We start from the raw sequence: 24,541 nt of genomic DNA, 5'->3' as shown, positions 1-24,541 counted from the left end.
AGCTCATTATTTTTTTTTCTCCTTAGTATTTTAACTTTTAAGGCTTAGCAGAGAAGAGCGGGCCAGAATCAGCGTCACCGACAGCTTCCCGCGCATAGCTTCTGCTTCTTCATTTGTTGTCTCCCTCGTTCACGTTGCGAGAAACGAGACAGAATCAGCACCACAGACAGCTCTGTCCTCACTCCTGCTACCTCATTCATAGCCTCGCTTACGCAAGGCAGCCGGAGGCGGGCTAGGATCAGCACCACGGACAGCTCTCTATCCATAGTTTCTCCATCTGTCTCGCTAGCACTTCAGTCCGAAACGGGTTTAATATTACAGGCAACTCAGCTCCCAGCTACTTGACTCTCGGATATTCATCAGCTTCAGCCCTTACTTCCAAGGAGAAGCAGAGACAGCGAGCACATTCTCATAATTCATAGTGCTTGCCTCCTTTCCCCCTCCCATTTTGTTCTCTCTCCTCTCTCTCTCTCTCTCTCTCTCTCTCTCTCTCTCTCTACCACACGCACTTTTAGTTCTGTCCTTTCTTCAATCGGCGGCGATTTCTGGGAACCCAGATGAGAGGCGGGGATCTTCCTGTCTAAGCTTTCATTCCACCGATTTGCAGCAACTAATCTTTCCTTGTGTGCACTATCTTTCATTCTCTGCCTCTTTCACTCGTCGTCTGTACAAAGGGCTTTGATGGCATCTCCCGGGTCTGGTTTTTGGTCCTTTGGGTCGGAGAATGGAGCTAGCGAGCCTGAAAATCCTAACACAGGTAGGGGAAAGCTTCTCTTTTTTTCGAATAGATGAGCCCTGGATGTTGTGCGGGAGGCAGAGGAAAAAAGGCGCTCTATGGCAAAGTTACAGAAAAACAACTGTCCAGCAGAGATGTCAGTCATTGCTTCATTTACCAAACGTCTGTCCAGCGTCCTGCCCACCACTATGCAAACAGTGCATTCAGACGATCTATCCCAATTAACTAAGGCACTCATCCTGATCAGAGAATGAATTGAAACAATAGAAATAACCATGTATGTTACCACAAAACAGCATTGTAAAAGCGAATTCTCACTACTCTCAGCATCACCCGGTCTCCCAGAAACTACATAAAACCCAATGCTATATTTAGTATTAACTGAAACTTAATTTGGAAATATTTCGATCCTGGTAGAATGGGTTTGGGGTACTTCTGGATTATAAAGAGGCTTTGGGGAAAGATAACAAGGAAATCAATACTACAGGAAATTTTCACGGTGGATGCTGGTGGAAAAATTATGCTCCGTGAAAGGTTTCTTGAAAGTTGCATACTTTGTTTTATAAGATCAGTAATATTACAAGCATTTGTTTCATCATAACCAAACGTGGTATCTTTTTTTTAGTATGAATCAATTGTGAAACATTGCAGTTAGCGCCTCTTACTTGCACATCCTGATGTTCCAGATGTAGATTACCGTCAAAGGAAGTACACTTCCCACTATTTTTTTAAACCTACTTCTTTCATTCCAGCAAAAGCTTGGTGTCAGGTTGCCCAGAAGTTTACAGGAGGAATTAGCTCCAAACTTTGTGGTAAGTATAAAACCAATAAATGATCAATTAAATAATTTACTATGTTACTTTATAAAATCTGTTTTCTAAATGAAACTACAGATTTATAAAAAGACTACCATTCTCTGCAATGTTTTAATTCTGTTTCTGAGAATCACTCCTACTTTATGGAAATTACTTGTGGTAGGTCATATTGTCTGAATTCATCATTTATATTCTAATTAGAGATGTATTGAATTTCATTTTTTGTGTCATTATTAGCTTTACTCTATGGCGATGCTGAGAAACCAATGGATACTGGCACCAAGGAGGGTATGGGGCCAGAGAACAAGAAAATGCCCTGCATATGTGAAAACAAGCCATGTAGATGCCAGAAAGATCAAATTAACTATTCATTCTTATACTCAACAGGTAAACAAAACTAGTCCACACCTTTCTGTTTTGCAACTTCAAATATTCTCAACTGATAATCATATCATATCATAAAATTATATTTTGATCATCAGAGATAGGGCCAGAAGTATTGAAATGATAAGCTTTTAAAGTTAAAATATTTTTCTGAATTCAACAGTTTTGTGGATGCTGGCATTGTCTTAACAGTAACAATTTCAGTTCCTTTGATTTAGGCCTTTCCTGATTGCATTATGATTTTGTTGTACTCGTCCCTAAATGGAAAAGTAAAATGTAAACTAATATTTAATTTCAAATATTTGCTCTGAAAAAAAAGTAAGCCTTTTTTTTTTTCAACAAGTGTTAAGTAAATAAGATTTGGTGAACACTTATGAGCATCAGATAGCAATTTCTTTAAAAATAAAGTTTGTAGCTCTTCAATTGAAAGTGAAAAGAGGTAGAAAACATTCTGATCATGGACCCCCCCCCCCCCCCCCTCCCCACCACCAACAACAACCATCAGGATTTAACTCTGTTAGGCTCTAATAGTAGAAAAAAAATCAACAAGCACTACAAAATAGAGCATGGCTATGTACATTTTTCTCGATCACCTGAGCACAGAGGGATATTGGACACAGGTTTAGGACCTATGACATTCCATTTTGAGAAATGCACGATTCAAGTAAACTGAAAATATTGCAAACTCAACCCTCATTCAAAGCTCTAGCTGTAATTACTATTTTATTACAGTAGAAAGCATGGCTTTTTTTTTATGGGCCTTTTTTTTTTTTCTATGGGCCAACATAATTTAAACGTAATGGAAAAGTTTTTTCTATGGGCCAACATAATTTAAACGTAATGGAAAAGTTATTGGTTTTCATATATAGAATACTTTTCAAAAGGATCTTTGAAACAATGTGAAATAATTTGAAGAGGACGTTGTATTTGCAATAGTAGTATAGCTAAAACATTATTTACTTTACATTGGTAATTTTTTTTAATTAAAAACATTACTCCAGTGACTTGTTTAAACATGTCCGATATTTCGACAAAAATCATAAAAGGCAATCTCCTTTTTCAGTTTTCAGTCAAATGACATATTTTTATTGCTTTTTAAAATAACGTGACCATCTGATTAAAAATAAAATATATCCGAAATGTTCACTGCCTAGTAGCAGTACATTTAAAGTAATTCCATAAACCTAGTTTAATTGCACATTTCTTTCAGATCTTCTGCCAGTATCTAATGGGGAAATGACAACTTTGGCTTTTCTGCAAGATGTTGTGGACATTTTGCTTCAGTATATAGTAAAAACGTTTGATAGATCAACAAAAGTTATTGATTTCCATTACCCAAATGAGCTTCTTCAAGAGTATAATTGGGAATTGTCCGAACAGCCGCAGACTTTGGAGGATATTTTGTTAAATTGCAGAACAACACTGAAATATGCAATCAAGACAGGTAATGTAAATAAACAAGTATTATATTTATGCCACGTGTTATTTCATTTGTCTTTCTACTTGTTACTCGGTAACCATAATGAATCTGTTTTCCTTTGGATTTGCTTTATTATATGTACGTCTTTTATATATTATTCTGCCTTTCCAGATAATAATATGAAATATTTGTATAGCACCATCAATATACTCCGCGCAACAAATGGTTCAAGCAGTAGTACTATACAGAGCTTTATATTTTTGCAAATTCTCATCAGTTCAATGTCTACTTAAAAGAGATTATCATCTATATCCATGTAAAATTAAAATAAAAAATCAAAGTGAGACCGTTCAGCCAAAACTATTTTGTCCAAGAAAAGTAAGGGTTGATGCATGACCAGTCCCAACTATAAAGAAGAAAGTGTAAACAGTTAAGCGTAAACAACGAAGCAGGAAGTAAATCTTTAAAAAAAATGCGAAAACGTGAAGACATATGTGGCATTAAACTCAAAGTACTAATCTGGTAGATGTGTCCTGAGAGTAATTTTCTATATGCACAGAGCCTCATAACTCACTATTGTGGCTGCTCAGTAGACCAGAAAGATATTATTTTGCCGCTGTATCAAGCGACCAACATTTTAAATCTGAGGTTCCCAGTAGGAACTAAAAAAGAAGATGGATGCAGAACATAGCAGCAATTCGGTCATGCTAAGAAAGGAGACACAGTAATTCTTTTTAGTGTGGGTAAAACAGTTTTCTCCCTGGAAGAAAAGAAAAATCTAATTCATTGACTAGAGCACATATTTATCATCTTCATCAGTCATTTCTGGTAAAAATAAATTTTAAAAAATTAAAATAAGACTAGGACAGAGCATTATATTTTTATTGTAACTATTGTTAACAAAACAACATTTTTTAAAGTTCTGAATCCCAAGTAAAAAATGGACTCTTAAATTTGCTTTTCTGTATAAAGCAATCATTCGGGGGGGTCATCCACACAATAATCCTTGTTATCCTTTTTGTGGCCTACAAGAGTATATTGATTTTAACAAAAAAATAACACAATTAAATGCATATATTTTAAATATTGTAGGTAGGATAAAGCCTGTATTTATATGGATTGTTTTAAAAACTGTGGAGAATAGAAATATCTAGTTCTAGTAGCAAAACTCATTGCATAGCTGTTGTTGTTTCTATACTGGTCTGTCCCCTAGAAAAACTTTAAGATGTGCGCTGGATATTTAAATTATTTATTAGTATGGTAACAGCATTCAATGTGTGTGTGTGTGTGTGTGTGTGTGTGTGTGTGTGTGTGCGCGCGCGCGCGCGCGCCCCACATCTCAAGCCATGCATTGTAAGAAGTTGATGAATGGTGTGAAAGGATTTTTTCGGGTAGTATCAAATGCATGTGTGAGAAATCCTTCAGTGCTTCATGATAATTTTAAGAAGGGAACATAAGCTTTTACTACGTATTTAATTAACCTGTCAGATAGATAAGATCTATCATTGAATGTAATGTTATTTTAATAGGAGATCATTTTTCTAGAGCAATTGCCGAGGGAATGCTTGAGGCAGCAATTCTAGAAAACGGTTTAGAAAATGTAAATTGAGATCGCAATCTAATTAGACAATATCTTGTTTTATTACTTAAGCAAGTGTATTCCTTCAAAAAGATATTTTTAGATGGCATTGTTCAATGGCCAAATCTACTTTTTAACATATTTTATTAATTTGTAGGTATAGACAGCCTTAGGGTAATTGCGTTCATCAACGTGGCACAGTTTTATTATTCTTAATCAAATATTTCTACATTTTAATGCAATATTCTATACCACAGGGCAAGCATTAACTGAAATAACTGAAATTCTAATTGCTTAAAATAATTGTAAACAGCTCGTGAAGCTAGCAGATCCTTTGAGGAGTTATTCAATTCTATTGTTAGTAGCAATAGATCAAGATTAGATTTACTGTAATATGAGTGGATTGTATATTTGATCACATCAACATACTTAGTACACGCCGTGTTGCACTGGAATTGTCAGTCACTTTTAATTTGCACTTATATCAGCAATCTTTTGTATTATTATTGCATGTCTCGTTCGACTGGCACCGTTGGATTCAGTGAAGCTTGAAAGAAACATTTCACATAAGAGACATGTTACCATTTGGGGGATACTGGTTATTTATTTGACTGTGTTCTAGCGTCCTTTTCTGTAAGGTCCTCTCAGGGCGATACCACAGGAGAAATACACAGACAATGTCAATATACTCTTCTACTACCCTAGGTAGGCTCGCAGTATTCACTGTTTACGAGGCCCCATTCACTAGACATACAGGGAAAGAGATAATGCGAAGAAAAGGGAGAAAGTAGAGACGCATTTAAACAATGCTTTGATATTAAACCATTTTCCCGGAGAATTATTATGTTTTCTGCGCTCTATCATCATAACAATGACACTCTGCAGAGCTAGCCAGAGCACGAACGAATAGCATTTCCGAAAGAGGATTACCTCGATGCTTCAGCATGACTCGTTTTACTAAAAGACAGCACAACCACTAAACATTTAACAAACCTTCAGGAAAAGGATCGAAATCACAGACTAAGTCATAAGCCAAGTGCTAAGCGTGATCTTATTAATGGATACAGTTGAGAGACGAGCAGTATACAGCATTATTCAAAATGCAAGTAGAAGTGAGAGTGAACCCGTTTCTTGGCGCTAGCGGAGCTGACACCAGCACTGCCTGGGGGAGCGACACACGAGGGGCATTTTCTCCGCTGCTGCTGCAGGGATAATCTTCTGAGACGGGAACTGCCAAAGCTGCCCTTATTCAGCACCTCTGCCTGCCGTTCGGTCAATACATTAGCATGAACGATTGAAGACGCGCTTATCGAGCTCCTTACACTTAAGAAAATATTTCAGTTTTAATGAAGGAAGATACGATACGATACGATTGGTTCTAGAGAGATGGATAACTCCAGAAACCCAACCTAGAAAATTCTTCTTTGAGGTGGGAAGGTGTTCAAACTTATTCCTGTACACAGTACACAAAGAAGATCAGCAGTCCAACCGGAGAAAATGCTGCAACTGTACCTGTTCACCGAAAAAAAAAATGTAAAAGGCAGTTCTGGAATTGTGAATAATTCTTTTTAATGACTTTAACAAACGCCAGTGCTGCAGTCAGTATAACGTCTTGGCTAGAAGTAAGGTGGGGGATGTACCTCTACTACTGGACTCTTTATTGTCCCTGAAACATGACCATTACCTTCATTCTTTTCGCAGGCGATACAAAAAAAATGCATCTTCAGTCAAAGCATTAGTTACTCCCCATGTGCAAGCACCTGATAACAGAGACTGGTGAATGAGGCGATATTGCATCTTCTCTCTCTCTCTCTCTCCCTCTCCCCTTCATTTCCTAATCCCCCTGTTTGAGGGTGGATATGGGGGGATATTCAAGCAGGCAACAACCATTTCCATCCCTGTTTTAGAAAAGGTGTTTTAGAAGCTCAGGCTTTTTCATCCAGTAATAACTGAACGGCGCTTGCTGGTAAGGAAACATGTGAGCCTAAGCAATGAGATCGCCCATGATTAATATCTTCCTTATCTTTGTCCACAGTTTGAATAGCCTCACGCTTATTTTCCAAGGAAAGAAAAATCTCAGACAGTAGTTAAGAAAACCTTCAAAACACAGTTACATAAGGCTTGCAACCAGACTAATCGCTGTACTTGAATGGAGACTCATGTAACATTTGTAGACGTTGCATCCACGCGGGCTTTAATCGGGTTTATTTAAATTCACAATCACGAAGAAACTCGCGCTATTTATAGTTTTATTCTGACGGGGGAGAAGTGGCAGGCATTACCGCTGTCCATGCTATTCTCTACAATTATCAGCCTTTGAATCACGTGCAAAGTGTTCAATTTTCTCATTTTCCCCTGTCTCCCGTAATCATTAGCCATTCATCACTGAACTGATTATAAGTATAGACAGTCTCCTCAGATGGTCCATCGCACGTGCTTTTCAAAAAAACCGGAGCTACTTGCAATACCAATATGGGATACAAAAATAGGCAAAAACATTGCTCTGATTGTTATGATATTACTGCATAATTCTAGCGTACATATTTAAAAAGACGGAATGCAAGAGATGAACCCATTTAAAACAAATAGAATAGCATAGTATATTTAAAAATAACATAGAGTGTCTATGGTATAAATTAGGAATATAGTATTTAAAAGGTATTGGCAATAATTACACATCGTAATCATTTCCTTTTAGATGAACGTGATATATTCTGTAAAGGACGGTACTTTGCATTTTCAATGCTTACAATTATTTTTTAAATTTTATAAAGGGCATCCCAGATATTTCAATCAGCTTTCAACTGGACTAGATATGGTTGGATTAGCAGCAGACTGGCTGACATCTACAGCAAATACAAACATGTAAGTACATGGATTTTCCATTGCTATAATCTCTGGTAAGAACCAAAGACCTGGATTTTCTTTCTTCGTACCGGTTTGTGAATCCCGGCACTAACGGAGGGCATGGGGGTGGGGGGGCGAAGCAGGGGTTGGGCCTGTGAAAACTGGCAGCCTTCGCACCACCACAGTGTTATCGCTGCCAGCTTTCGCACCCAATAGTGCCACTGGTGGCGATAAGGGGCCTTACCTTTTCACCGTCAGCGAAGTTTCTGTGGTGTCCACCCCGACGCCACCCAGACTCCTCCTCTTCCAGTGCTGATGCTGCCCCGACCCCACCCCAATCTAGGTATCGCGTGCAAAACGTCTCTTTTCATGTGCGATAGGGTTAGAAAATAACCTCCCATTGTTAGGGATTGGGAAACAATCCACGACACATATAAATTGACATAATTGTTTGTACTTACAAGAATAGTCATTTTTCAAATTATAGGATAATTAAATTTTGCACATGCCCCTCAATTTAATGAAATAAGGGGATTAATATTTAAATTAAGCACTGAAGTACCTTCTACAATGTGTCAGCTTTGCTGGAGGCTTAAAAGATTGCTGGAACTTTCACAGGATTTTGATTTGGATCCGTGAAACTCCACCTTGGAAGTGGTGTTCCTATCTATTTTGCTTTGCTCTTTTGAAACAGCTCTTTGCTCTTTTGAAAGTGAAGATTGTATATTTTATCTCTAGTTGCTTCTTAGTGGTAAGTGTATATCCAGTGCTACCAGCTGACCCTGGATCTTAAACTCCAACATTTGGTGGTGCTGTCTTTGAAGTCTATTATTACTTTTTTAAGAAAATCAAAGTTTTGTTTGACCTGTGTCAGGGAGTGCCATATGAGAGTTTGGCAATGTCAGCACATGAGTTGCTTTGCTAGCTTTAAGCTTAAAAATTAATTTCTGAGTAATGTATGCAGCTCTTACGGAATGCTGTAACCTAATACTTTGAAGCTTGCAAATAGAACATAGTTTGTTATTAATGGGTACTGTATATGTTTTGTGAAACTTGTGTTTATGTGCACTTGAGGTAATTGAGTGGTTGAGCACCTTGGCATGGATATTTAACTACTTGGGTGTCTTGTCTGGTCTAGACACTTGTATATATTGTTGCCAGTTCAGAAACAATTGTGTCATTTTTTCCAATAGCAAAACTGTTCCTTTCATTTTGCAAATAGTAACATTATATCTCTTTGCAATTAAGTTCATAATATCTGGTAACACATTGTATCTGATGAATTGAGCTGGTTCACTTATTTCAATGTTCTTTAATGACTAGAAAAAAGTTTTTGCCTAGTAACAAGTTACTCTTGATCCTCTGTTTATGTCTGCACAAGTCTTGTCTTACACATGTATGTGCATTAACTAATTGTTGTATGTACTGTTTGAAGCCTGTTTTAAATTAATTCAAAAAGTAATAAAGGTTGGGTTTTTTTTTTTTGGTTTTTTTTTTAATTTATACACATTTACCATTAGTGCTCTTCTCCCCTTAGTTGGGGTTTGTTTTGGTGTGCTTTTCAAGCACTTTATTTTGTATCTAGCCCATGTTTGTTATTTATAAACACATACACTCAGACACTATGTATTCTGTGTGTGTATGCATATATATAGAGAAAGAGGGAGAATTCATGCTTTCATTTTTGAGATATATAAGAAAAATTGAAAATAGAAACCTAGTAAAGAAGGAGTCATTGAGAAAATAATTTAGTTTACAATACCATATTTATGGGTTAAAAATTACACAGAAAAATTAGTAAAGTATATCTCCTCTATAATGAGAAATCTCCACAAAACAACACAAGACCCATGCTAGCCAGAATATCTTTTTTACAGCATTAAAATACAAACTGAAGACTAAAAATCTCCAGCTTTTTGGTGCAAGATTTCTGCTGAATTGAACCTTATGTATTCATATCAGTTTCATTTCTTCTTGGATGCTAATGCAAAATCTTATATGACAAAAAAAAAAAAACAATCCCTTTGTTCTCCTTACCAAACTGGTATATTGCACCACCTTAGAAATTTGAAAGATTATTTTTTAGAGTCATCTGCACCAAGTTTACAGTTCATTAAAATATTTTCTCTAGTAGTACAAGAGAAACATTTTTTTACACCATCCTTGAAGTAATTATACAAGAGCAAATTCTTACTTAAAAAACCTCTCAAGAAATGTGAAATATGGTTTATTTGCACAGTTGTGCATGTTTATCTCAAATGTTAAATTTCTTTGCCTGTGCTAAATATGCTTAAAACTAATAATATAGGAATCTAAGACTTTCTCCTTCCCCACTCACTCTTCACAGTTCGCATTCAATAAATCATGATAAACAATATTGTTCATAAAAAGCCACACCTTTATTTGCAAACCCAATGCAAGCCAAACTGTCATTTAACCTAAACTCCAACTCCAACCCCTATCCCACCCCACCCAGTGCCTGGGTTTGCCTCCCACCACATCCCAGCAGCAGACTACCTTTAACCCATCTGAGGCTTTAGGCATCTTCTGGAGGACCACGCCATGCATGATGACCCCAAATGCCATGCCCCAGCATCAGAGGCCTAACCACAGAGTGCACCACACTCCACTCTCTGCTTCAGAACTGACAGTTCCACCAAGCCACTTCTCAGCACATACCCCTTACAACAGTATAAGAACAATATTCCAAACTGCAATAGCTGGGTTCCCTCCACAGACAATGAACAGGCCTAAGCCAGTCTGTTATATTCCCTAGTGTTGAGTATAATTTCCAAGGCCTCCTGTCAAGATTTATTAAACAAATCATTACAAATATCTGACAAATGCACTCAATCAACCAGAGCAAGCATCACAATCCCAGTCATGCTTCATCTAAAATCCAGTCTGCAACTTAAACTATTTTTCAGTTTGTTTATTTAGCTTATGAATGCCTCAGCTCCATGATGCCTACTCCTGCAACTTAGGCCTTGCATTTATATCCAACTACCCCATTTGTAATGTTGGGAACAATTTTAGTAATGATGAAAAATCCTTTCCCACCACTGTTATCAACTCATGGCAAGCCAATGTGTTAAATCATTTTCTCTCAAATGTACAACTAAAATATCAGGTCTGGTCAAAGTATGCAGCTTACAGAAAAGCAATAAAAGGAAGTCATCCCAGTACATGGAACTCTTCCCGAACCATGGAACAGAGTCTCCCTTGCTTCCCTGCTTCTTTAGCTCTAATTATATATTCCACAAGTAACCCACCAATCACTAGCCTCCCCATCCATCCCACCTCAGTCATAAAGACAGATCTCCTATTACTTTCCCTGACATAGACTATCCAGATTAAGGGGCAGATTTTTAAAAAGTACGCACACGCGTACTTTTGTTCGCGCACCCAGCGCAAACAAGAGTATGCCGGATTATAATAGATACGTACATAGCTGCGCATATCTTTTAAAATCCAGGGTCGGCGCATGCAAGGCTGCACAAAATAGGCAGCCTGTGCGCGCCGAGCCGCACAGCCTGCCTCCTTTCCCTCCGAGGCCTCTCCAAAATCGGAGCGGCTTCGGAGGGAACTTTCTTTCTTGCACCCCTCACCTTCCCCTCCTTTCCCCTACCTAACCCACTCCTCCAGCCCTACCTAAACCCCCCTACCTTTATTATAAAAGTTATGCCTGCCCAAGGCAGGCGTAACTCACGTGCGCCGGCCGGCTGCCAGCGCCCGATTCCCCGGCCCGGGAGCAGTTTTGGAGGCCTTGGCCATGCCCCCAAAATGCCCCCAGGCCAGGACCACTCCCACGGCCCCGCCCCTGGAATGCCCTCCGATGGCGCACTGCCACGACACGCCCCCGACATGCCCCCCTCAGGAAAGCCCCAGGACTTACACACATCCCGGGGCTTGCGTGTGCTGCTGAGCCTATGCAGCATAAGCTCGGCATGCACAGGGGGTGGAAGGGGCAGCTTTTTGGGGGTTACCCATGTATCTTATGTGCGTATCCCTTTGAAAATCTTCCCCTAAATGAACTAGTGAAGATTGCAACAAGGTCCATATTTCTATGTGCCAAAACACCACAGGCACTAAAGCACCTTGGTTCCCTGGAGATTTGTTCCCTATGCCAACTACTGGAACCTCGCCCACTTAAAATGAGAAAGGGAATCTGCTAACACATTTTCAACACCCAGCACGAGCCTGGCCCATGCAGCCATATCCAACTGTAGACATAACAGCGCAAAATCCCTCATCAATTCAGCAATCTGTGGGCTCCTGATACTCCATTTATTAACTACCTCAACTACACCAACATTATCACATCAGAAGATTATCTGTTATCGCCCAGCCTATCATCCCACCCAGATAAGGTTATTTCCAATGGGAATTGTTTCAAGAAGTAATATTCTTCACAACCCTATTGTTCACATGCCATTATGGCCATGTTACCACACACCAAGCCCCCTGACAAAACAGCCTAAATCCAACCCCCCCCCCCCCCACACACACCACCACCACCACCATGTCAGAATACAATTCTAAATCTTTGCTGGACACTAGATCTGCTTGAAACATGCCAACCATATTAAAATCATGCCAACCATATTAAAATCCTTGAGAAACCACTACCAAACCATCAGATTCTCCCCAATGCCTTTTGAGATGTTGATCTCATGAACTTTGCACTGAATCCCAGATATAATGACAAATAACTGCTGCAAAAATGCCCACACCATCAGAATTATATGGCACGCAAAACTCAAGCTGCCCACCAATGACTGCAAATACTGCAAGGTGACTTTACCCTTCTTTCTCCTTCCAACAGTTGCCTAAACCTGTATTTTACTTTCAAATCAATACATAAAATGATATACCAAAAAACTATTTAAAAAAATACCATTTTTTATTTCTCACAAAAAATCAAATTATACAGATTTATCTCATGAAACCACAAAAGTTTAAACACTTCTTATATTCTAAAAATCATCACATCCATTCAAACATTCACACTCATACATACAAGATATACTAAAATTAATATATAAAGGGCCTGCCTCCCAAAATGTTTCACTTGGCAAAAGTTTCTTCAGGGGAAAGTCCGCAGAGTATCTTCAAATCTCAAAAGTGGACACAGGTCTATAATTCAAAAATTGATTGCAGCATACATCCTCACTTGAGCAGAGTCACAGTTGATAACATTGAAAGAGATGACAATTTCCCAATAGTTTCATGTAAATCAAATATATCATATCGTCCCAGGTGTTCTCCTTGTTGTATTCAGACTTATAATTCACCTCTATACACATTCAAGTCAAATCAACATGCCATCTCTGATGTAATTCAAGTACATCTCATATATATATAAATCCTCAGAAGAATGTCAAAGACATGCAAACATTCACCATGGCATTCTTCTGATGGTGAATGTTTTGCATGTTGACTCTCCACAGATGACCATACTGGATGACTCTTATTTGTCATCTGTGTCAGCCACAGATTGTTATCCTGCATTACACAGGATAACAAAGAACTCTCCTCCATTTTTATATTGGAATGCCTCATTGTAATTTAGCCACACCCAGCCTCATAATCCCTGTGGGTCTCCAAAACACTATCCATGTATGTCAACAAAGCTCCATACTGGCTAGGGTCATAATAATGACCTACCACACTAGCCAGATGTAAAAAGCAACTTGTCCAGTTGAAAATCATACTTGCCACCTTCCTGGGTTCCACCGTTTCCTTTCCCCTCTTCTTCCTATCTTTCCCTTTCTCTCTCTTTCTTCTGTCTCCTCAATCATTTTGCTACACCATCCCACAATTCAGACAGTGCCACTAAAACCGGGTACCCCTCTCATATCTAATTGCCAGATCCCAAGCCTTTTGTGCTGCCTCTCTCCTATATGCCTCAATCCCAAACAAGGTGCCTGAAAAACTAAAAGAAGAGTCAGAAGAGTCTCTCTTCTTCCTCTTCCTCCTCCTCTTATCCCCAAATTTTGCAGTCTGTGACCCCCTCCTTTGTCATATGACTTACCTGAAACTCCATTCCTTCAGGAATCTCCAGACAACTTCCACTGCTCACACCCCCTTCTTTTGATCTGGGCTGAACTTGATGCTCCTCTTCTTCGTACCCCCTCCCGAGGCATCCTGCTAAGCAGCTCCCTGCCAATCCTCCAGGACAGCCGATTAACCTCTTTATTTATTTATTTGGATTTATATTCCACTTTTTGCACTTTTTTCAGCGCTTCAAAGTGGATTACATTTAGGTACTTAGGTATTTCCCTATCCCCAGAGGGCTTACAGTCTAAGTTTGTACCTGAGTCATGACTGTAATAAGACAAAAGAAATATTTAGATGCCCCCAGCATCCTCCATCAGTAGCTTCCTTGGATTTGGATGCCTGTTACACCCTCGGGAATAACTCATGCTATAAACTCTTGTTCTCTCCGTGCCTCTTGCCTAGATATGCCCAGATGTTCATCCAACATACACCTGCCCTGATTCCCTACAACAGCATGGAAACCTAATGCTATACCTTTGCTCCCATGGTCTCCACATCTCTATCCACTTTACTTCATCCTCCCCTCACCTCCCTTTGCTCCAAGACCTCCAGTTGCACCTTGCTTCTTTCCTGTTCCCTTCTGCAATAGTCTCCCCCACAAACCCATCATCCCACTCATCATGACTCAGTTCCACCATATCCACATTCCATTGTGCTATTTCTACCCTGCCATTCCCATACCTAACAACCCCTGTTTCATAATATCCTTCCAACTCTTGACATACATTCCCTCCCACTTCCAATCCTGAGGCTCTATAGGCTTGCCTGAGGCTCCTCCCCCTAGATCCAACAATTCCCCATCTCTTCCCTACTGAACCCCCATCCCCTTCCTGCCCCTTCAATATCAGCTACTGAATGGCACTTCCCCTCTTCCACTCAACCTCAACCACATGGTAATGCAGCCTCACACTGCTGGCTCAACTCATCTCCCCCAAAACAACTCCCAGTCCTTGCCAGCCTGTGCCTGTCATCATCATCGAAGTCTCCTCCAACTCTCTACTACGGTGCTCCTACGAAGCAGCCCCCACTTCAGGTGCCACTCTTGATACCACTATAACATGATGACCATGCTCCCAGCCTCTCTCTCTAACACAACTCTAGTAGTACCCGCCACAAGCAGCAGCCCAATCCCACTACAGTCTCAAATTCATCCATGTCACTGTCCAGCAACAAACCCTCTTCTTTCAGTGCACTGCTCCCTGCTAACTCCTCTGCCTGAGACAATGTGACTCTCTCCAAACCATTCATGCCTCAACCAGCCTGGCCAGGTCTGCAGATTTCACAATAAGCCATCAAGAGGTAGGTCCCTTTTAATCCTTGCCTGCTCTAAATTCAAGCCTCTTCAGCTGTGGAATCAAAAGGAGGAGGCAAGCAAGCACTTATTGTCTTAAACCTGCCACAAACCCTCACCCTTCCCTACATCCCTGCAGCCAACCACCAACCAGGAGACTCCTATCTCCTGGTGATGATTTGTACTACAGAAACAACAAAGAAAACTCTACTACCTCTGGCATTGTTGCGGTCCCGATCGCTGGACTTGTGACCGGGTCCTTACCTTCCTCCGCCCTGGGATCCCGCGATTGTGTCCGGCGATTTTCAGGCCTTCTCAGCCTTCTCCGCGGCAGCATCTCAACGTGGGAGATGCTGCCGAGCTCCGTCCCCCTTAGGCAAGTGTGGACGCAAGGGGAAGGCAGTTGGAGGCACAGGGGCATGAAACCGAGGCCAGCCCCTGAGATGACATCAGACGCCGGCATGATATTTAAACCTGGCATCTGACTGAAGTCGTAGCCTTGCAACAGAGTTCATTCTAAGGAGTGTCTGTTGCTGTCCTGTTCCTGTGCTCCTTATTCAGCTTTCTCGTCTGTTCCAGCTACCGCTCCAGATCCTGCTTCCTCACCTGTTCCAGCCTCCGCTCCTGATCCTGCTTCTTTGCCAGTTCCAGTCTCTGCTTCAGTTTCTGCTTTCCAAACCTCAGACTGAATTCCTGGTTCTTGTTTTTGGTTCGTATACTTTTTCTCTTTGCCTGCTGCCAGTTCAGATCTTCAGACTGTTCTCTACTTAGCTGGACTTCTGCTCTGGGAGACCGCTCCTAAGTCCCAGTGGCCCGGGTCCTCACGGGCTCCTCTGGGGGGATCACGGGCTTCCAGTGGTGAAGCTCCTGCTTGGTCTCCCGGCTCTGAGCCGCCTCCCGGCCGTATCATCTCAGCGGAGTTCTCTTTTCATCCAATCTTCATCCACACGGCCGGCCCAAGGGTCCATTAATCCCAGCATTAACAGTTTACAAGGCCATGGATCCAGTGGGCATTTTGGGGCTCCAGGCCATTCCAGGAATGGCACAATGTCTGCAACAACAGCAACACTGTCTGGATGCCCTGGCAGCTACCGTCAGATGGTTGGCCAACCATTTGGATGCCACTCCTCTGCAGACGCCTCCAGTGCATCTTCCAGTCCAGGTTCTGGGGCCTACCACATCCACTCAGTTACTGGCTCTGCCTCGCTATTTGGGCAAGGCCAAAAGCTGTCAAGGATTCTTGAACCAGTGCTATATAAGATTTTCACTCCTACCAAATAAGTTCCCTTCTGATTCGATGAAGGTGGCTTAAATCCTATCCTTATTGGATGGAAAAGTGCTGAGCTGGTCTTCCCCAATGTGGGAGCGCAATGACTCTCTGTTGAATAATCTTCAGCAATTTGTGTTAAACTTCAAACAGGTGTTCGAGGAGCCCACACGTCAGTCTACCACTACTTCGGAACTATTACAGCTGCAACAGGGTCCGTGGTCCTTAGCTGATTATGCGATAGAGTTTCACACCCTGGCCACGGAGGTGGGATGGTGAGAGGACAGCTTGCGTGGTGTTTTTCTGGAAGGGCTATCCGCACGCATCAAGGATGAGCTGGCAGCTAGAGATCTTCCAGATGATCTAATCAGTCTGATTGAGTTGGCTAGGTGAATTGACTGCCCTCTGCAGCAAAGGGCGAAGGAGAGTCGTCCACTGCGGAGACAAGTATCATTGGCTTCCGCTTTTTCTAGGCCTCTAATGTCTCCTTCATCACATTTGACTTCTCATTCAGAGCCCCCTGCAGAGGAACCTATGCAGCTGGGAAGGACTCCTTTGACTGCAGAGGAGAGACGATGACGTTGCACTTTGGGCCTCTGTCTGTACTGTGGCAGCAAAGGTCACTTCCTGGCCCAATGTAAGGAGCGTTCGGAAAATGCCAAAGCCTAAGTGCCACAGGGGAGCTATTCCTAGGCTGTGTTAATTCCGCTCCTCAATGTACCATCCCAGTGACCCTAGAGTACTCTGGAGGGCCTTTTTCCTCACTTGCTTTCATTGACTCCGGAGCAGAAGGGAACTTTATCCTGTCTGATTTGGTGCAACAACTTCAGTTACTGGTTCTTCCCCATGATCCTCCACTTCGGATCACCTCCATTCAGGGCTCCTTACTGCCAGGAAGTATCTCAGTCTCCACTGCCCCCATCACACTCCGGACTGGAGTACTCCAATCTGAGAAGATTTCCTCTCTGGTCTTGGAGAAAGCAGTACACCCTATAGTACTAGGGTTACCCTGGCTGCAACAACACTCCCCGGTTATTCATTGGGACACTTTACAAGTGGCAAGATGGAGTTCATACTGTTTTTCAAATTGCCTGGCCACTCTGTCACGGGCCAGTGTAGCCATAATGAACACTGTTATAACACCACCGGCACAGTATGCAGAATACTCTGAAGTATTTTCTAAAGAGAAAGCAGAGATCCTGCCACAGCACTGTCTGTTTCATTGTGCAATTGAATTGCTGCCTGGTACCACTCCTCCCCGAGGATGGGTATACCCGCTATCTCTTCCGGAGACACAAGCCATGTCCAAATACATTACTGAAAACCTTGCCAGAGGATTCATCCGCTCGTCCAAGTCACCCGCTGGTGCGGGGTTTTTCTTCATTGGGAAAAAGGACGGATCCTTGAGGCCATGCATCGACTACAGGGGCTTAAATGCCATCACTCAATGGGATCGTTATCCTTTACCCCTGATTCCCAAACTTCTGGACAGGTTACAGGGAGCTAAAATATTTACTAAGCTCGACCTTCGCGGTGCTTACAACCTTGTTTGAATTCGTCCCGGGGATGAATGAAAAACTGCCTTCAATACTAGAGATGGGCGCTATGAGTACCTGGTCATGCCTTTTGGCTTATGCAATGTGCAGTTTTTCAAAACCTGATGAACGAGGTACTTTGTGAGATGCTACATTCATCGGTTATTGTATATCTGGATGATGTTTGATATACTCCCAGGATTTGGATACACATTGACAACACGTAAGACAAGTGCTACAGATCCTTAAAGACAATCACCTTTACGCAAAATTAGAAAAATGTCCGTTTGAAAGGGAATCACTCCCTTCTTTGGGCTACATCATTTCCTCTACAGGGTTCTATATGGATCCAGAGAAGGTCTCTGCCATTAAGGAATGGCCCCATCCGATGGAAATAAAAGCCCTACAGCGCTTCCTGGGATTTGCAAATTTCTATAGACAATTTATCACTCATTATTCTCTCAAAGTCACACCACTGACAGCCCTTTCTAAGAAGGGGGCTGATGCCAGAGTGTGGCCCATGGCTGCCTGCCAAGCATTCGAGGATTTAAAGAAGGCATTCCTGCTGGACACTTGTTTACACCATTCAGATCCTCAGCGCCCCTTTATTGTGGAGGTAGATGCATCTAACATCACAGTGTGTACAGTTCTCAGTCACTCCATGAAGTTAGCATGTGGCACATTTAAAACTAATCGGAGAAAGTTCTTTTTTACTCAACGCACAAACTCTGGAATTTGTTGACAGAGGATTTGGTTAGTGCAGTTAGTATAGCTGTGTTTAAAAAAGGATTGGATAAGTTCTTGGAGGAGAAGTCCATTAGCTGCTATTAATTAAGTTGACTTAGAAAATAGCCACTGCTAATACTAGCAATGGTAACATGGTTTTTGGGTACTTGCCAGGTTCTTATGGCCTGGATTGGCCACTGTTGGAAACAGGATACTGGGCTTGATGGACCCTTGGTCTGACCCAGTATAGCATGTTCCTATGTTCTTAACCTCCAGTAAAGGGAAGTTGCTTCCATGCTCATACTTCTCCAAGAAATTCTCCGCAGCGGAACAAAACTACAGTATTGAAGACAAGGAACTTTTAGCTATCAAATTGGCCTTTGAAGAGTGGAGACAATGGCTGGAGGGAGCACTACATCCCATTACTGTCCACACAGATCACAAGAACTTAGAGTTCTTATGTCAAGCTCAGCGACTAAATCCCAGACAGGCTCGCTGGTCCCTTTTCTTCAGTTGCTTTGACTTCTCCCTTCGCTATAGATCGTCAACAAAGAATATATGGGCGGACACATTGTCCCATACTACTGAACAAGAGGAGATGGAGGAGTCACCACAGTACATCCTGGATCCAGTGAGAGTTAACGTGGCAAGCACAGACATAAGTCCTGGGGGCAAGACGGTGGTTCCATGTCGCTTACATAGGAAAGTACTTTCATGGGCTCATGATTCCCTCACCGGGGGACATGCTGGTCAAGAAAGAACATTGGAGCTTCTGTCCCGCTATTATTGGTGGCCTCGTATGGGCAGGACATGTCAGCTCCTGCCCTTCCTGTGTGAAACAGAAGCCTTTACCAGGTCAACCATGGGGACTTCTTCAACCTTTGCCTATACCGTTGAACCTTGGACACACTTAGCCACAGATTTTGTGGATGATTTACCATCTTCCGAAGAAAAGATGGTCATTTGGGTCACAGTGGATTGCTTTTCCAAAATGGCTCACTTCATTCGTTCCACTTCCCAAACTCCCTTCAGCACCAGAGTTAGCCTGACTCTTCACACAACATATCTTCCAGATTCATGGTCTGCCTCTGAATATTGTCTCAGACAGAGGACCGCAGTTTACATCCAGATATTGGAGGGTGCTATGCAAAAAATTTGGGATCCAGTTAAATCTTACCACTGCCTTCCATCCTCAAAGTAATGGACAAACTGAACGAATGAATCACTCTTTAAAGACCTTTCTCCTAACCTTTGCAACTGAGAGACAAGATAATTGGGGAACATTATTACATTGGGCAGAATTTTCATATAATAATCACACTCATTCCGCCACCGGGAAGTCTCCCTTTTAATTAGTTTATGGAATGCAACTCAAGCCACCGTTACCTCTTCCAGTAACTGTTCCATCTCTGGCAGCCCAGTTAACTGCACAACAGCTCCATGCTCTTTGGAACTCAATTCAGAAGAAACTACTAAGTGCCGCAGCCACTACATCGCTGACCAGCCGCGGTGTTCCTACCAGGTGATAAGGTCTGGTTAAGCACCAAGAATATCCACCTTCAGTTACCGTATTGACGTCTGGTTCTTAAATTCTGTGGTCCATTCAGAGTGGCAGAGAGAGTGGGGATGGTATCTTATCGCCTATGTCTTCCCACTACATTGCAAATTCATAATGTATTCCATGTCTCATTATTTAAACCTGTGATTCTTTCCAAGTTTCATCGCAAACCACTAGATCCTACAGAGACTCCCATTACAGCTGAGACATACCAGGTGCGAGAAGTACTAGACGTCCACTTCCACCATTGACAGTGGGAGTATTTGCTGTCATTTCATCTTTTATTTTGCTTGCTGATGTTTCTATTTATTTATTTTGATTTATATTCCCTTTCAGACATTTCAAAGTGGATTCCATTTAGATACTGTAGGTATTTCCCTGTCCCCCAGAGGACTCACAATCTAAGTTTGAGGAAAAGGAGGGTGAAGTGGCTTGCTCAAGGTCACAAGGAGTCGCAGCGGGTCCTGAACCTTGGCATCCCCGGTTCACAGTCCACTGTTCCAAACGCTAGGCTACTCCTATATTTTGTCTCAGGTTGTCACTGTCACAAATATTATAGAATGTTTATATATTGAATGGAATCTGGCAGGACCAAATTGATTTTGAATTGGACAGAAAAGCTTATTCCATAGTGGCAGGAGTCTTCTGGGGACAGGATTGATCCTCACTCATTCCTGCCCTGTCCACATCCTTTTCCAGAATGGCACTAGCTGATAACAAGCCCTCCTTTGATACATGCAAAGAAGTTGCAGCCCTCAGCTGGCATCATTTTGGAACTCAGCATGAATGATACAGGAGTGAGTGGGTATCACTGCTGCCCCTGGAAGTTCCCTGCCACTATTATGTGAGCTTCTGAGAGCACAGAGGGGCATGGGGTGGGGTTGTGGACTCCTAATTGGGGATTTGTGTGATTTAGGTCAGGAAGTGATTTGGATCCTGACGACACAGGAGTATAACTTTTACATTTTAAGTCCGTGAGATCTGGGGGCCTGGGTTGTGGGCCACTAAGGCCACCAGAGACTTTCAATGACACTTGGGAAGTGGATGGGACCTTGCATGGGATGCGAGGCCCCTTTAATCTCCATGGAGGTTTCTGTAAATCACTGCTTTCAGGGTCAGCTTTGTGTATCACCATGGCTTGGAATGTGCTAAGTTCCCGGCCATGGCAAAGTATGAAAAAGATCTTGCACAATTTTGCTACAGATGCTGATGAACTACAAACTCAAAACAATCTGAGGGAAAAAAACTGCATGTAAAATGTCTATTAACCCATACAATGATGTCAAGATGTAATAATTATTATTCTTATTTGTGAAAATGGGCCCACAAACCTTTTTCATGCATTCATTTTTGCAAAATACTACATTAATGAGCTGCTTTGCATGATTTTGCATCGCAGCAGCATATTAATGCACTATTTGAATAACTTTTGCCCATAGCCCACTATACACAAAGGTTTACTACTGTGAGGTGTAGTTTTGCAAAAAAAGTTTGCTGAAAGTGTTTTTTCAAACAGTTTCATGCAAAATGCTCACACTTTAATGTTTTTGTGCATTTGTGGGCCTTTCTCTAAATTTTTCATGCAAAAAAACTTTTTCCAAAAAAAAAAAAAATTCTCAGCTTAGTAAATTGACCTCTTGGATTGCTAGATTTAGATTTTCTCAGTGAATTCCTTCTCCTTCCCCCACTGACATGCAATCCTCCATAGATCACATCGACATTTTCCATGAGTCCTATATGCACAGATGAAACCATTTCTTCCGGTATGTTGCTGTTTGGCTAGCTTCTTAAATAACATGTGGACATTCTTCTTTTGCAGGTTCACCTATGAAATTGCTCCAGTATTTGTACTTTTGGAATATGTCACCCTAAAGAAAATGAGAGAAATTATTGGCTGGCCAGGGGGCTGTGGCGACGGAATATTTTCACCTGGTATATAAATGCTTCAAGCTTTCTTTTTTTTTTTTTTTTTTTAAACTGCTATGATATGTCCTATAATGAAAAGGAGCAAAAAGGTTCATATTTATAAAATTCAGAGACATCATTATTGAAGATTTTACTTGCTTAGTGTCGGTGAATTTTATGGAAAGCTAGCACAGATCTGGGAGCAGCCGCAGTACTGTCCCCAGAAGCATAATCAGAAGAGGCATTTGCCTCCCAGTTCTGTTGTGCCTATTCATTTTGTGTATTAAATAGGGATGTGAATCATTTTTTGACGATTTAAAATATCGTCCGATATATTTTAAATCGTCAAAAAATCGTTAGGGCCACGATACAATACCAATTCCCCCGATTTATCGTTAAAAAATCGTAAATCGGGGGAAGGGGGAGGGCAGGAAAACCAGCACACTAAAACCCCCTAAAACCCACCCCCGACCCTTTAAATTAAATCCCCCACCCTCCCGAACCCCCCCCCCCCAATGCTTTAAATTACCTGGGGATCTGGCGGTGGTCCAGAACGGCGGCGGTCCGGAACGGCCCCCTCAATAGAATCGTGTTGTCTTCAGCCGGCGCCATTTTTCAAAATGGCCGCCGCAAAATGGCGGCGGCCATAGACAAAAACGATTCGACAGAGGAGGTCGTTCCGGACCCCCGCTGGACTTTTGGCAAGTCTTGTGGGGGTCAGGAGGCCCCCCCCCAAGCTGGCCAAAAGTTTCCTGGGAGTCCAGCGGGGTTCCGGGAGCGATTTCTTGCCGCGAATCGTTTTCGTACGGAAAATGGCGCCGGCAGGAGATCGACTGCAGGAGGTCGTTCAGCGGGGGTTCCGGACCGCCGCTGAACGACCTCCTGCACTCGATCTCCTGCCGGCGCCATTTTCCGTACGAAAACTATTCGCGGCAAGAAATCGCTCCCAGAACCCCGCTGGACTCCCAGGAAACTTTTGGCCAGCTTGGGGGGGCCTCCTGACCCCCACAAGACTTGCCAAAAGTCCAGCGGGGGTCCGGAACGACCTCCTCCGTCGAATCGTTTTTGTCTATGGCCGCCGCCATTTTGCGGCGGCCATTTTGAAAAATGGCGCCGGCTGAAGACAACACGATTCTATTGAGGGGGCCGTTCCGGACCGCCGCCGTTCTGGACCACCGCCGGATCCCCAGGTAATTTAAAGCATTTGGGGGGGGTTCGGGAGGGTGGGGGATTTAATTTAAAGGGTCGGGGTGGGTTTTAGGGGGGTTTAGTGTGCCGGCTCACGATTTTAACGATTTTTCACGATAGTTTACACACCCAAACGGCAACAATACGATTCCCTCCCCCTCCCAGCCGAAATCGATCGTTAAGACGATCGAGAACACGATTCACATCTCTAGTATTAAATGAAATGAGAAGAGGCAGTTTTTCTTGCAAGGTAGGAATACAATCTGATGAGCTTTAAAATAACAGAAGCTTCAGTGAGGAAAAATACAGGACTCAGCCCATGTCACAGCAGTTCTTGTTATTCTACCTGATCTCATTGTAATAGAACTGGAAAAAAGTATCATAAAAGCCACAAAATAATCCCATATGGAGATGTTTTTTTTTCTGCTGAACAGAGTGGCACTTGTCTGTAGAAAAGTGGCTTTTCTAGACAGCTACCTATTGCACAAGCACCTCATCACTCAATCGTCACATTTGCTTTCTCGCCATAACTCAGAACCTTAACTTGTGCAAATGCTCTCAAACTCCTGCATTCAGATGCAGCACTCATGCACACACACACATCCCTAGACCTAGGAAAAATCACCCAAAGGAGCTATGTACTAAAAACCTGTGCTAGAAAGATTTGAGCTTTCATGTACAAAACATGTTATGTGCATGATAAAATAACACTTAGGAGGTATTTTTCAAAGACTTACATGGGGGTTGTGCATGTAAAATCAGCATATAAGTAGCCTGTCTGCAGAGAAAGCCAATTTTCAGAAAAGTGGGAGGGCATGCATACTCTTAGTTGACCCATGGAAATGTGTGCGTATACAAAGAGAGTGTTCAAAGACATTCCAGGGTGGGGTTTCATGTACCTGCATATTTACATACTTTATAAACAGAGTGCATATATACATCGTCAGACAGGAATGGATGCTTTTATGCCTGCTATTTAAGCCATGGAATTTAAACCTTATTTGTCTTTTTCACCTGGTGCTTTGAGTGGTGGTTAGTGCTATAGATTGGTGGGAGTTTGAAAATATTTGGAGTTGTGTTGGGTATGGAAGAATTGTGACTTTTTGTAATTATCTGTCTGCTGCTTCTGTGCTTCTCTTGTCATTTTTGTGGGTGCTTCTCTGTGTATCTGTCTTTTCTGTTTGTTACTCAGTGTGCCTCAGGGTGTATTTGCTTTCTTGTTTTCTGTAG

At 42.0% G+C, this 24,541-nt stretch overlaps 1 protein-coding gene across 1 annotated transcript in view; it reads left to right on the top strand.

Moving 5' to 3' along the window:
• The first annotated feature begins 681 nt into the window (after window positions 1-681).
• GAD2 (glutamate decarboxylase 2) overlaps window positions 682-24,541 on the top strand; it is a 159,190-nt gene continuing 135,330 nt past the window's right edge. The window contains exons 1-6 of the mRNA XM_029592613.1: window positions 682-757; window positions 1,489-1,548; window positions 1,789-1,938; window positions 3,146-3,379; window positions 7,709-7,799; window positions 22,038-22,150. Of these exons, the coding sequence (XP_029448473.1) occupies window positions 682-757; window positions 1,489-1,548; window positions 1,789-1,938; window positions 3,146-3,379; window positions 7,709-7,799; window positions 22,038-22,150 (724 nt within the window). The remainder of the gene's footprint in view (window positions 758-1,488; window positions 1,549-1,788; window positions 1,939-3,145; window positions 3,380-7,708; window positions 7,800-22,037; window positions 22,151-24,541) is intronic.

Source organism: Rhinatrema bivittatum, chromosome 2, assembly GCF_901001135.1.
Source record: "Rhinatrema bivittatum chromosome 2, aRhiBiv1.1, whole genome shotgun sequence".
Lineage (NCBI taxonomy): Eukaryota > Metazoa > Chordata > Amphibia > Gymnophiona > Rhinatrematidae > Rhinatrema > Rhinatrema bivittatum.
This window is presented reverse-complemented; position numbering and strand designations above follow the sequence as displayed.